The 12,965-nt window shown below is 43.0% G+C and overlaps 2 protein-coding genes across 2 annotated transcripts in view; one reads left to right on the top strand and one right to left on the bottom strand.

Moving 5' to 3' along the window:
- The window catches only part of LOC110493998 (rho-related BTB domain-containing protein 3), a 28,506-nt gene extending 22,909 nt beyond the window's left edge, over nucleotides 1-5,597 (top strand). The window contains exons 11-12 of the mRNA XM_021568650.2: nucleotides 2,708-2,804; nucleotides 3,654-5,597. Coding sequence (XP_021424325.2) covers nucleotides 2,708-2,804; nucleotides 3,654-3,772 — 216 coding nt within the window. The 3' untranslated portion in view covers nucleotides 3,773-5,597. The remainder of the gene's footprint in view (nucleotides 1-2,707; nucleotides 2,805-3,653) is intronic.
- On the bottom strand, nucleotides 3,307-9,000 carry glrx (glutaredoxin (thioltransferase)). The gene is made up of 3 exons (XM_021568651.2): nucleotides 8,660-9,000; nucleotides 6,800-6,928; nucleotides 3,307-3,792 (listed from the first exon to the last, which is right to left on the bottom strand). Exons 1-2 carry the CDS (start codon nucleotides 8,864-8,866, stop codon nucleotides 6,815-6,817), a joined length of 321 nt encoding a protein of 106 aa, XP_021424326.1. The 5' UTR covers nucleotides 8,867-9,000; the 3' UTR covers nucleotides 3,307-3,792; nucleotides 6,800-6,814.
- Between the last annotated feature and the right edge of the window lie 3,965 nt (nucleotides 9,001-12,965).

The raw sequence follows: 12,965 nt of genomic DNA, 5'->3' as shown, positions 1-12,965 counted from the left end.
GCGCTCCTAGTAGCCTGGGACTTTATTGTAGGGAAACTTCTCAGTTTTACCAAATTTCTATCAGCATGTTAAATATGCAAATGGAGGGAAAATAATTCTGCACCACCTTTACTCCAAATACAAAGCTCTCTCTCGCCCTCCATTTTGCAAATCTGACCATAATTCTATCCTCCTGATTCGTGCTTACAAGTAAACATTAAAGCAGGAAGCACCAGTGACTAGATCAATAAAAAAGTGGTCAGATGAAGCAGATGCTAAGCTACAGGACTGTTTTGCTAGCAGACTGGAATATGTTTCGGGATTCCTCCAATGGCATTGAGGAGTACACCACATCTGTCATTGGCTTCATCAACAAGTTCATCAATGACATCGTCCCCACAGTGACCGTATGTACATACCATAAGCCATGGAATACAGGCAACATCCAAACTGAGCTAAAGGCTAGAGCTGACACTTTCAAAGGAGCGGGACTCTTAACCCAGAAGCTTATAAGAAATCCCGCTATGCCCTCCAACGAACCTTCAAACAGGCAAAGCATTAATACAGGACTAAGATCGAATTGTACTACACCGGCTCTGATGCTCGTCGGATATGGCAGGGCTTGCAAACCATTACAGACTACAAAGGGAAGCACAGCCGAGAGCTGCCCAGTGACACAAACCTACAAGACGAGCTAAACTACTTCTATGCTTGCTTCGAGGCAAATAACACTGAAACGTGCATGAGAGCATCAGCTGTTCCGGAACACTGTGATCACGTTCTCCGCAGCCGATGTGAGTAAGACCTTTAAACAGGTCAACATTCACAAGGCTGCAGGGTCAGATGGATTACCAGGACATGTACTGCGAGCATGCGCTGCCCATCTGGCAAGTGTCTTCACTGACATTTTCAACCTCTCCCTGTCCGAGTCTGTAATACCAACATGTTTTAAGCAGACCACCATAGTGCCTGTGCCCAAGAACACTAAGGTAACCTGCCTAAATGGCTACCGACCTTTAGCACTTACATCTGTAGCAATGAAGTGCTTTGAAAGGCTGGTCATGGCTAGGCCTGATCAACGACAAGACAGCCTATAGGGAGGTCAGCACACCAAGACCGTTGTGAAGAGGGCACGACAAAACCTGTTCCCTCTCAGGAGACTGAAAAGATTTGGCATGGATCCTCAGATCCTCAAAAGGTTCTACAGCTGCACCATCGAGAGCATCCTGACCAGTTGCATCACTGCCTGGTATGGCAACTGCTCAGCCATCACTGGGGCCAAGCTTCCTGCCATCCAGGAACTCAATACCAGGCGGTGTCAGACGAAGGCCCTAACAATTGTCAAAGACTCTAGCCACCCTTGTCATAGACCGTTCTCTCTGCTACCGCACGGCAAGCTGGACCGGAGTGCCAAGTCTAGGTCCAAGAGGCTTCTAAACAGCTTCTACCCCAAGCCATAAGACTCCTGAACATCTAATCAAATGGCTACCCAGACTATTTGCATTGCCCCCCCCCCCTTCTCTCTTTTACACCGCTGCTACTCTCTGTTATCATCTATGCATAGTCACATTAATAACACTACCTACATGTACATATTACCTCAACTAACCGGTGCCCCCACACATGGACTCCGTACCGGTACCCCCCTGTATATAGTCGCTATTGTTATTTTACTGCTGCTCTTTAATTACTTGTTACTTTTATTTCTTATTCTTATCCATATTTTTTAAACTGCATTGTTGGGTGGCGGCTCGCAAGTAAGCATTTCACTGAAAGGTCTACTACAGCTGTTGTATTCGTCGCATGTGACTAATAGAATTTGATACGCCATACCCGGTCGTACAATATCATACAAATTGGAGGACGTATAGTATCATTGGATGTCGTTAGCACCCAGCAGGTTAGGAGAATGTACATTGCAGGTTAGTAGAATAAGGTTAAGTGGAAGGGTTAGCTAAAATGCTACAGTCGTCCTCGACACGACCATGCAACCTTTGGGTTGCTAGACGGTCATGTTATATGCCAACCCGTCCAACTGCCCTACTTTTTGTTAAGTAATCGTAAGCATTATTTTATTGGTAATGTAACACGTCATAGCAAATAGAGGTACAAATGTAAGTAACATACCCTACATCTGTTTAATATGGTCAGGGTGAATTTACAGAAGTAAGAAGCCTAGGGGAAGGATTTTGGATTCAGCAAGAGTGTGTGTTCTGACACAATAGCTTATCTTCAGTAGCATCCACCACATTGCGTTCCACTCAGTGGAGGTATAGAGTGAGAGAAGACAAGGAAGTCACTTCAGACTATTCAGATGATGCACCCCTTGATGTTTCAATGTTTCTAATATTCAGTGCCAAAAAAAAAAAAAGATTAAATAATTGTAATTTTATTAATGATCCTTACCACAAACCTGAGAGGATTTGGTTAAGGAAATAACTTGTACCGAACGCTGTGAAGGATTAACCCACCAATGTGCTGTCACCTATCCAGTTCTTTCTGGTCATTGGTTTAAAAACACTGGAGGCAGGGAAAGCAGAGAATATGCATGCATGCACATTGCACATGCACAGGGCTGGAAAATGTCATTTTCCGTGTGGAAGTCATTGCTGGTGTTAATTTATTCCGCCCCATATATTCTAAATCTTCAACAGTTACACAATACATCGTTGCTCAAATAGCTGACTCCTCCCCTCTCTCCTTCTACCTCTTTTTCCCTCTCTCGCAGTGCCACAACGCAGAGCAGCTGTACGTATGGCTCCTCCACTTCATAGCCAATAACTACCTAATCTTCAGTCACAAGCCCGACTTCCTGGAGCTCTCAGGTGAGAGATCAGACACAAGACATATTGATAACTCAAACTCACTAAGTGTGACTGGTGTTGCAAAATCCATGCTATGTCCAACTAAGGAAATGGACACGTACGAGTCACCATGAGCTAAAACCGATGCCAGCTGTTGTGAAAGCGAATTACATTTTACTGACAGCTTTGTGTAGACCGTATGTTAAAGGGAAGTAGTGAAGTGTAATCCATATAGGCATAATGTTAGTTTTGATAGCACATATTAAGTAGGGGACATATGAATTCTGAAAGGGAACATACTACAGGTCAAATAAGCAGTTCTGATTGAGGATGTGGTGGATTGTCATAGCATGTAAAAAACATTTACACACCTTTACATTTTCTAAATAGAGCTTGCACACCTATGACGCTAAATTAGTATTGTTAGCGTTTACCTTTCTTGACGCTCGTCAAGCCACTTCATCCCAGATTATGATACATTTTATAAAGCCCACATGGGTTAATAAGCACACAGGGAAGGTTTAGTTGCATCTACAACAGGTTTATTTCCATTAACAATGTCATCGTACACCAGTGCATATTTAAGGTCAAATGGACGGATCTTTAAGGGCACAAGTGAAGTGATACACGATACAAAGACTAAATAGTACTACACAATATTATTCACATTGTTCCAGCTCTTGGGTGTAAACAAGTGTTTCAGGCAGAGCATGCATGTGGCTTGATGATGGCTTCATAGAAATGTTGGTTTAGGCATTGACGGATAAAAATAAATACTGGCACTGTGTGTGTACGCGCGCATCCATGTGTGTGAGAGAGCGGGGTGACATCGTCATGGCAACCTTGTTTTTTTGTTGTCTTGGTTGACAGAGGAGGAGCGGGAACAGGTGGAGAGACTGCGCTGGCCTTCCCGAGGTTACCTTCAAGAACTGAGCGAGTACCAGCAGCGCCGACGCAAACTCAAGAAGTCCCGCTGCCTCGTCATGTGACACCCACCCGCCGCCACACCCTGGAGAAGTAGTGAGAGGCAGAGAGGAGAAGAGGAAGGTGTGGGGCGAGAGAAAGGAGGGGGAGGAGTTGAGAGAAGGCATTAAAAACAGAACATAATTGAGTCATCTGCCTCAAATGGACAGTGAAAAAGAGGGACAGAAAGCTAACCAGCTTGGGAGGAAACCCAGAGGGTTAAGCACAGAGCTGAAAGGTCGAAGAGGCCTGGTCGAAAGGCGACGTCTACGGGAGGTGACAAAAGACTGACGCACTTTGTCCCGAGGACCAACACGTGACTGTGTCCCCGGGACAAAATGACTGATTTACTTAACCAGGGAGAATTTCAAATGACAGCTGAATTCCACTGGAAACCAGGGCGTAAAAAATTAAATAATGGCCATGTTCGTCCTTTTTTAAGTCGCGCTGGCTGCATAGCTCATACGTTTTCTATATCATACTTATGTGGTTTCTGATATGTAAATCCTTCTCCAGGCATTGTGCACATGCAAAAACGATGACCTGGAAAGCCACCATTATCTGTTCATGGAGCACTGTATCTGTAGCCCAATGAATAACGGTATAAAAATGTCCCTTTCCATGGCAAATAACTAGCCATGGAGAATGGACAGTGATTCTCTTTGCCATCTCCACACAGGAGAGAGAACATTTTGGTTTTTAGCAGAGAAGGTGCTCAAATTTATAAATGTGCCCGGAAACATTCAAAGGAACATGCTGAAATGTATCCAAAACGTTTGGGAGTCTGTCTAATGTATGTGACCCGGGATTGTGCGTCTATAGAGGATGTCTGTATCTAATCTATGCTTGACACAGAATCCCACAGTCCCAAATCAACCCAAGGCGCTACACCCTTCTCATTGAAGCCACGAAAGTTCAAGGTCGACCATGGTACTGCAGGCATTGGTAGCAGGAAACAGGATCCCCCCCATTAGAGTAAATGGAAAAATGGCAATCCTCGTGTAAATAAAAAATGCTTCTAATATACCAGATGCCCTTGAACCGATTATTTTCAAAATCGCACACAGAAGTTAAGGACAATTGAGTTGCTAATATTGGCAGCCTGCGGTACCCTGGTCAGCCTTCAACTTGAGGTACTCAATGAGAGGGGGCAGCACTTAGTTAGCCTGCAACATCACTTCCTGGAGTAGCTGAAACAGCGCATATGTCTGCATGAGACACCATCTTAACCGACTTAATTTGGATTCAATGCGCTATTGAGTATTCACATAGGAATGAATGGTGTCACGGGATCGATGGCACGGGATCGACAGTTATTGGCTACACCCTACATACAACTTAATGTCCCCTTCTTTTATGTCTAATGGGTCATCAAGAAGTGCCTAGGGCTATAGGAGTTGATCTGGGACTAGGCCAACATAACTGTGAGTACATAGTGGTCCTACATGGCTGTCTTATTGGGTTATTCTGCAATGCTAAATCCTCTTAAGAGTGTTAACAGCATTGGGGCACCTGGAGACTTAAATCACCACATACACACCTTCTGTGGTGAACAAATGAAACCATTGAAACCATAACCAAACAACGCCTCTGGTTTGACCTCATTTTTGCCACGAGATTATAATTTGACAGTGCTGCGACTATTTTTGTAATGTGTACTGTCTGTACCAGGGGGTGTTCTGTGTTTTTTTAAACATCTGGAGTAGAGCTAACTGCGTAATGCACCCAGCATGTGGAGACTAGAGGATGCGGGGTGTTTAGTTTCGTGGCCCTCTAGCCACGGGGGATGGCCGTGTACAGTAATAGTTGTGACCTCTGAGTCACTGGGAATAAAGACATGTTTTAGAAGAACACGTTGGCACGTCGCCTACTGAATCGTTGACATGCATCTGCTCGGTACGAGAGGTCTTCTGTCACGTGTGTATGTGTTACTGCTTAGTGTGCATTAATAATGCACATACATATTCACATACAGCATGTCATGTGTTGAAGGTTAGTCTGAAGCTTGGTTGCTTTTGGCTTGAATTTAAACTACATACATTTATACACACACAATATGATTTGAAGCAATTTCAACCTCAAACCATAAAACACATAAGCAAATTACTTGCATTCCTAAGCTTTTTGTGGGTGTATGGGGAGGTGTGCTCTTTATTACTCATGACCCCAGACTCATGTTACTCATGTTGAAAATGTTAGTGTAGTTAACGGCTCTGCATAAGCTCTAAATTAATCAACCTTGCGCAATCTTAACATTTTCAATTTCACCTCATCTACGTGCGTGTGACGGAGAGCTAGTCACATGTTGGTGTGAGTAACGTGCATTTATGCTTCCCCCCCGGGTTGTATCAATGTTGCCAACAACACAAGTTGTGACTAACAGGCCAACTGGTGTATTGAGAAATACTGTATGTTGGGATCTCTAGCAGAGAGGTTGAGGGATACCTTGTTGCGGGTCAAAATGCTTCCGTTTCACAGTTCGCTCCCTTCTGCCTTGTTAATGCACCGCAAACGTCAATTTAATCTTGTGTTGCCAGATTCCGTAATCTCACATTTGCTCTGAAAGGGAAGGCTGAATTGAGGCTAACAACAATCTAATCCATACACTCTTTAGTCTGTTTCTGGAGGAGAATAGCTCCCACTCTCTGTACCTTGGTGGAAGCTTATGATTTATGAATGACCCCAGAGGCAAAGGTCATAAATCAAAACGGGTCCCCTAAATGGACAGATAATTTAAATCTAGGTCCTTAGGCTATGTGTTGTTTTTATTTAACTAGTCAAGTCAGTTAAGAACAAATACTTAGTTACATGTGTCCCAAGGTGGCTGTGGAGGATCAGTTTGGCCAGCAGGTGGCGTGGTTCTCTGGCCCCTGAGCTATCTGTTCTCTAGCCTCCTGAAACACCACCTCAGCTTCTCCCAGTCTGGAGGCTTGCTGAAGAGCCACATTACTCCCCCACCCCTCATTCTCGACAACTTCTCTCTCTACATTACAAACTCTAATCCCCTGCCTTGCGCCTCCCTCTCCCTCACTCCCTTTCATGCGTGTACATACCTGGGGCAGTGTGTGTCACTGCAGCGCACCAATGGACTGCAGCATCCCCTCCAGTTTCCCACTTTCGTCCAGATCTGCCACGTCACTGCCCCCTCCCACACACTCCTCACCGATGAACACCCGCGGGACCTACACACACCACACCGTACTATTTATATTTGACAACTTTATACTTCTCTACATTCTTAAAGAAAATGATGTACTTTTTATTCCATACATTCCCTTACACCCAAAAGTACTCATTACATTTTGAATGCTTAGCAGGTCAGGAAAATGGTCTAATTCACACACTTATCAAGAGAACATCCCTGGTCATCCCTACTGCCTCTGATCCGGCAGACGCACTAAACACATGCTTTGTTTGTAAATTATGTCTGAGGGTTGGAGTGTACCCCTGGCTATCCGTAAATTTTAAAAAACGGTGCCGTCTGGTTTGCTTAATATAAGGAATTTGAAATTATTTTTACTTTCAAATCAAATCTTATTGGTCACAAACACGTGTTTAGCAGATGGTATTGCAGGTGTAGTGAAATGAGTGTGCTTCTAGCTCCAACAGTGCAGTAATATCTAACAAATTACACAACATATACCCAATACACACACATCTAAGTAGGAATGAATTAAGACTATATACATGTATGAGCAATGTCAGAGCGGAATGGGCTAAGATACCGTAGAATAGTATACAGTATATATAGATATGAGATGAGTAATGCCAGATATGTGAACATTATTAAAGTGACTAGCGTTCCATTCCTTAAAGTGGCCAGTGATTTCTAGTCTATGTCTACAGGCAGCAGCCTCTAATGTGCTAGTGATGGCTTTAACAGTCTGATGGCCTTGAGATAGAAGCTGTTTTTCAGTCTCGGTCCCAGTGATGTGTACGGCAAGGAACTTGAAGCTTTCCACCTTCTCCACTGCGGTCCCTTTTATGTAGAAGTCCACAATCATCTCCTTTGTTTTGTTGACACTTTTATTTTTAAAATTTTACCTTTATTTAACTAGGCAAGTCAGTTAAGAACAGATTCTTATTTTCAATGACAGCCTAGGAACAGTGGGTTAACTGCCTGTTCAGGGGCAGAACGACAGATTTGTACCTTGTCAGCTCGGGGATTTGAACTTGCAACCTTCCGGTTACTAGTCCAACACTCTAACCACTAGGCTACCTTGCCGTGAGTGGTTGTTTTCCAGGCACCACACTTCGATACTTAAGTATATTTAAAACCAAATACTTTTAGACTTTTACTCTAGTAGGATTTTACTGGGTGACTCACTTTTACTTAAATCCATTAATAAGGATAGTAAATGAATAGCTGAATACATTCACATGTGATGAGCTTCAAGCCAATCAGCGTTCATGGATTGCTGAGTCATTGCGATGGACGATCGAACTGTTATGCCGCGTTCAGAACAGATGGGAACTCGGGAAAAAACGAGCTCAGACTGGGAAAAATCAATTTGAACGGTCATCCAACTCGGAATTCCAACTCGTGAACTCGGGCCTCTTTCGAGAGCTCCAACTTTCCTACCTGAAAATCATTGACGTCATTAGTTTCCCGTTTTTTTGAACGGGAAATATCACAAAAAAAAAAATGTAACGTTACAATAGTCCGCATATTTTTTTAAACTACGGTATGTATTTTGCTAGACAAAAAAATGAGACGTCGAGATATTACGCTCGTTATGAACTCCTTCACCGAAAAGCACTCTTTGTTCTCAAAAATCATCAATTAAACGACAGCCATCTTTGATATCGCGCCCAATTGTCTGGATACAAAGTTACATGCAGTGTTGTACTCATCACAACAACAAAGGAATAACGAATTGAAATACTGGCAATACTCGAATGAAGACACTCACCGTCCGAGCTCCAGTTATCTCCAAAAAGTAGTCCTGTAAACTACTCATATCGCTCCGTCCAGTGATGTCAATAAATTCCAAATGCCCAGCTTTGAATTTGTACTTTGTCAATACCTCTTTGGCCGTAACGCAATACGGGCACGATGGTTTGAGAAATATTGTAACTTTGTCTCCTCTAAGTTTAGTTTCGACAAATTCCTGTGCCATCCTAGCGGTAGTTGAAAGACAAAAATATTGGCTTGCAAATTTGATATGAACAGCTCGGCGCGATTAATGTTTTGATGAGCAGTCTACTTCCGTATTGTGTCAGAGGATGCGTGTTAATAAAACGTTAGGACATGTGTGAAGATAGCCACAATTGTGGAATATTCGGTTTGCCTTCAAAATAAAAGTGCCCCTATTGAAACTGATCAAAACGGATACATATAGTGGAATAATGCCATATTTGGACTAGATAATGTTTAACAATGTTAGAAATTAAAATAAATACAACAATTAATGCATGTTTCAATAAAAGAAGAAAAACTGTTCAAATCCCACTGTGAATGTATTAGACTGCATAAATATATTGGGGGCATACATACAGCTCTGGGAAAAAAATTAGAGGCCACTGCAAATATCAGTTTCTCTGGTTTTACTATTTATAGGTGTGTGTTTGGTAAAATTAACGTTTTTGTTTTATTCTATAAACTACTGACAACATTTCTCCCAAATTCCACCTGCTGTCCCCAGTCCACCTGCTGCTGCTCCAGTATTAACTGTTCTGCCTGCGGCTATGAAACCCTGACCTGTTCACCGGACGTGCTACCTTGTCTCCACCCAGCACAGCCAGAAGAGGCCACCCCTTGGAGCCTGGTTCCTCTCTAGGTTTCTTCCTAGGTTCCTGCCTTTCTAGGGAGTTTTTCCTAGCCACCGTGCTTCTACATCTGCATTGATTACTGTTTGGGGTTTTAGGCTGGGTTTCTGTATAGCACTTTGTGTCATCGGCTGAAGTAAAAAGGGCTTTATAAATACATTCGATTGATTTGATGTATTTTCAATCACAGCTTTAATGCGTCTTGTCATGCTCTCCTCCAGTCTTTCACATTGATGTTGGTTGACATTATGCCACTCCTGGCGCAAAAATGAAAGCAGCTCGGCTTTGTTTGATGGCTTGTGACCATCGATCTTCCTCTTTCAATGCGGTTCAGGTCTGGAGATTGGACTGGCCATGACAGGGTCTTGATCTGGTGGTCCTCCATCCACACCTTGATTGACCTGACTGTGTGGCATGGAGCATTGTCTTTGTGGAGAAAAAAAATCCTCAGAGTTGGGGAACATTGTCAGAGCAGAAGGAACCAAGTTTTCTTCCAGGACAACCTTGTATGTGGCTTGATTCATGCGTCCTTCACAAAGACAAAACTGCTCGATACCGGCCTTGCTGAAGCACCACCAGATCATCACCGATCCTCCACCAAATTTCACAGTGGGTGCGAGACCTGGAGAGGCCTACAAGACACAGTGTCTCGCACCCACTGTAAAATTTGGTGAGTATGTCTTTGTGAAGGACGCATGAATCAAGCTACATGCTCTAATTGAAAATATATTTATTTGGAATTTGGGAGGAATGTTGTCAGTAGTTTATAGAATAAAACAAAAATGTTAATTTTACCCAAACACATACCGATAAAGAGTAAAACCAGAGAAACTGATCATGTTGCAGTGGTCTCTTAATTTTTTCCAGAGCTGTATATGCACTGTACAGCCAAGCCCTAGCACTTGGTCATGACTCTCTCATGGGGACCGCCACAGGAAAGGAAGACTCAGAGTTACCTCTGTGGCAGAGAATAAATTCATTAGAGTTAACTGCACCGCAGATTGCATCCAAGAGAAATGCTTCACAGTGTTCAAGTAACAGACATATCTCAACATCAACTCTTCAGAGGGGACTGCGTGAATCAGGCCTTCATGATCAAATTGCTGCAAAGAAACCATTACTAAAGGACACCAATAAGAAGAAGAGTCTTGCTTGGGCCAAGAAACACAAGCAATGGACATTAGTAAAGTGGAAATATGTCCTTTGGTCTGATGAATCCAAATTTGAGATTTTTGGTTACAACCGCAGTGAGACGCTGAGTAGGTGAACGGATAATCTCTGCATGTGTTGTTCCCACCGTGAAAAATGGAGGAGGAAGTGTGATGGTGTGGGGGTGCTTTGCTGGTGACACTGTCTGTGATTTATTTAGAATTCAAGGCACACTTAACCAGCATGGCTACCACAGCATTCTGCAGCGATACACCATCCCATCTGGTTTGCGCTTAGTGGGACTATTATTAGTTTTTTAACAGGACAATGACCCAACACACCTCCAGGCTGTGTAAGGGCTATTTGACCAAGAAGGAGAGTGATGGAGTGCTGCATCAGATGACCTGGCCTCCATAATCACCCAACCTAAACCCAATTGAGATGGTTTGGGATGAGTTGGACCGCAGAGTGAAGGAGAAGCAGCCAACAAGGGCTCAGCATATGTGAGAACTCCTTCAAGACTGTTGGAAAAGCATTCCTCATAAAGCTGGTTGAGAGAATGACAAGAGTGTACTAAGCTGTCAAGGCAAAGGGTGGCTACTTTGAAGAATCTAAAATATATTTTATCACTTTTTTGGTTACTACATGATTCCATGTGTTATTTCATAGTTTGATGTCTACAATGTAGAAAATGGTAAACAAAGAAAAACCCTTAAATGAATAGGTGTGTCCAAACTTTTAACTGGTACTGTAAATACACAGTTATTATTTGACCATAATAACCATTATTATTATTTGATCATGCTGGTCATTTATGAACATTTGAACATCTTGGCCATGTTCTGTTATAATCTCCACCCGGCACAGCCAGAGGACTGGCCACCCCTCATAGCCTGGTTCCGCTCTAGGTTTCGTCCTTGGTTTTGGCCTTTCTAGGGAGTTTTTCCTAGCCACCGTGCTTCTACACCTGCATTACTTGCTGTTTGGGGTTTTAGGCTGGGTTTCTGTACAGCACTTTGAGATATCAGCTGATGTACGAAGGGCTATATAAATACATTTGATTTGACATACACACAGACACACACAAAATATTGGAAATGATGCAGATAATTACATTGATGGAAGCTACAATCTGCAATATTAAAGCGGTTCTACACCCATTTTTTTATAAAATATTTAATCTCAAAATAACACGGCTTGGGTCATGGACACAATTCAGGTCATCCAAAAGAAAACCAAACCCAAGAAGGAAAATTCCTCTGCAGAGGAGTAGCTGCCATCGATTATGGAGCCACACAGATGCCAGATCCTATCAGATAACAGTATGACAACACTTGCTCTTCCCCAGATGGTCTTTCAATGCGGTATTCCCTAATCACATTTGCAGAGATCTCAGATACTGTTGCATTGATGACATCTCAACAAATATGGGGCATCTCAGGTCATGGAAGACTGAATGCCATAATCTTGGATTCAAACCAAATACTACTTTGAGCGGCCAAATTAAGATATATCCTTCATTTTCCTTGCAAAGCAGCAACATGAGTTAACATTGAGCGATCATCAGGACCGTGATTAGTTGATTCAGGTGTTAAGAGCAAGGCTGCTGCCAGTGCAAGCGATTGGGGTTTGCACAAGACTTTGTTTGGGGGAGCGAACCGAAGTCCTCAGGCAAGGTTACGTGTCCCGAGTGTGGCAAACCAAACTACCTTTGCTACACTTCACCCTTCTTTAACCACCTCCTCTCTGAATCAACTGACTGAATCCAAGTCACTGCACCAATGTGACAGACTGGGTTTGAACCTGGGTCACCCGCGTGCCATGTCTGTTAGCACGCAGAGCTAAAGCCTGTAGGCATTTGCTCAAGGAGACAGCTTGTTTTCAGGCAAGATTACTCGTCACATGGTTCACCAAACCACTTCTTACAATAGTTAACATTTAATTATAAAATGGAAAAAGTACTGTCTCTGCCCTGGAATGTATAAAATTGCAGGCACATGCATGTGTTGAAATATTAATGTAGTCACTGACATTTGGAAGGAAATGTGCATTTGTCCATTCAAACTTAGACCAGCTCTGCTAGTCTCCCCCCCAGACCACAACATTGCCAAGAGCTTCCCGGTACAATCCAACTTGTTTGCGACTGTTCAAACAAATGACTTTTCCATGTGCGCACTAGTGCCGGATCTGGATACCTTTACAAAGATGGAGCATCTTCCCAGCTTGCAACAGTCTAAGTTCCTATCAGCTCAGAGGCCATACTGACGGAACAATCATTCAACAGCATGATTTTCACACCAA

This window comes from Oncorhynchus mykiss, chromosome 17, assembly GCF_013265735.2.
Source record: "Oncorhynchus mykiss isolate Arlee chromosome 17, USDA_OmykA_1.1, whole genome shotgun sequence".
Lineage (NCBI taxonomy): Eukaryota > Metazoa > Chordata > Actinopteri > Salmoniformes > Salmonidae > Oncorhynchus > Oncorhynchus mykiss.
This window is presented reverse-complemented; position numbering and strand designations above follow the sequence as displayed.

Excerpts from the sequence above, each read along its gene's own strand:
- glrx (XM_021568651.2), bottom strand. The coding sequence starts at position 8,866 with ATGGCACAGGAATTTGTCGAAACTAAACTTAGAGGAGACAAAGTTACA. Across the intron at positions 6,929-8,659 it reads AGATAACTGGAGCTCGGACG|GTCCCGCGGGTGTTCATCGG; the intron begins GTGAGTGTCTTC and ends TGGTGTGTGTAG.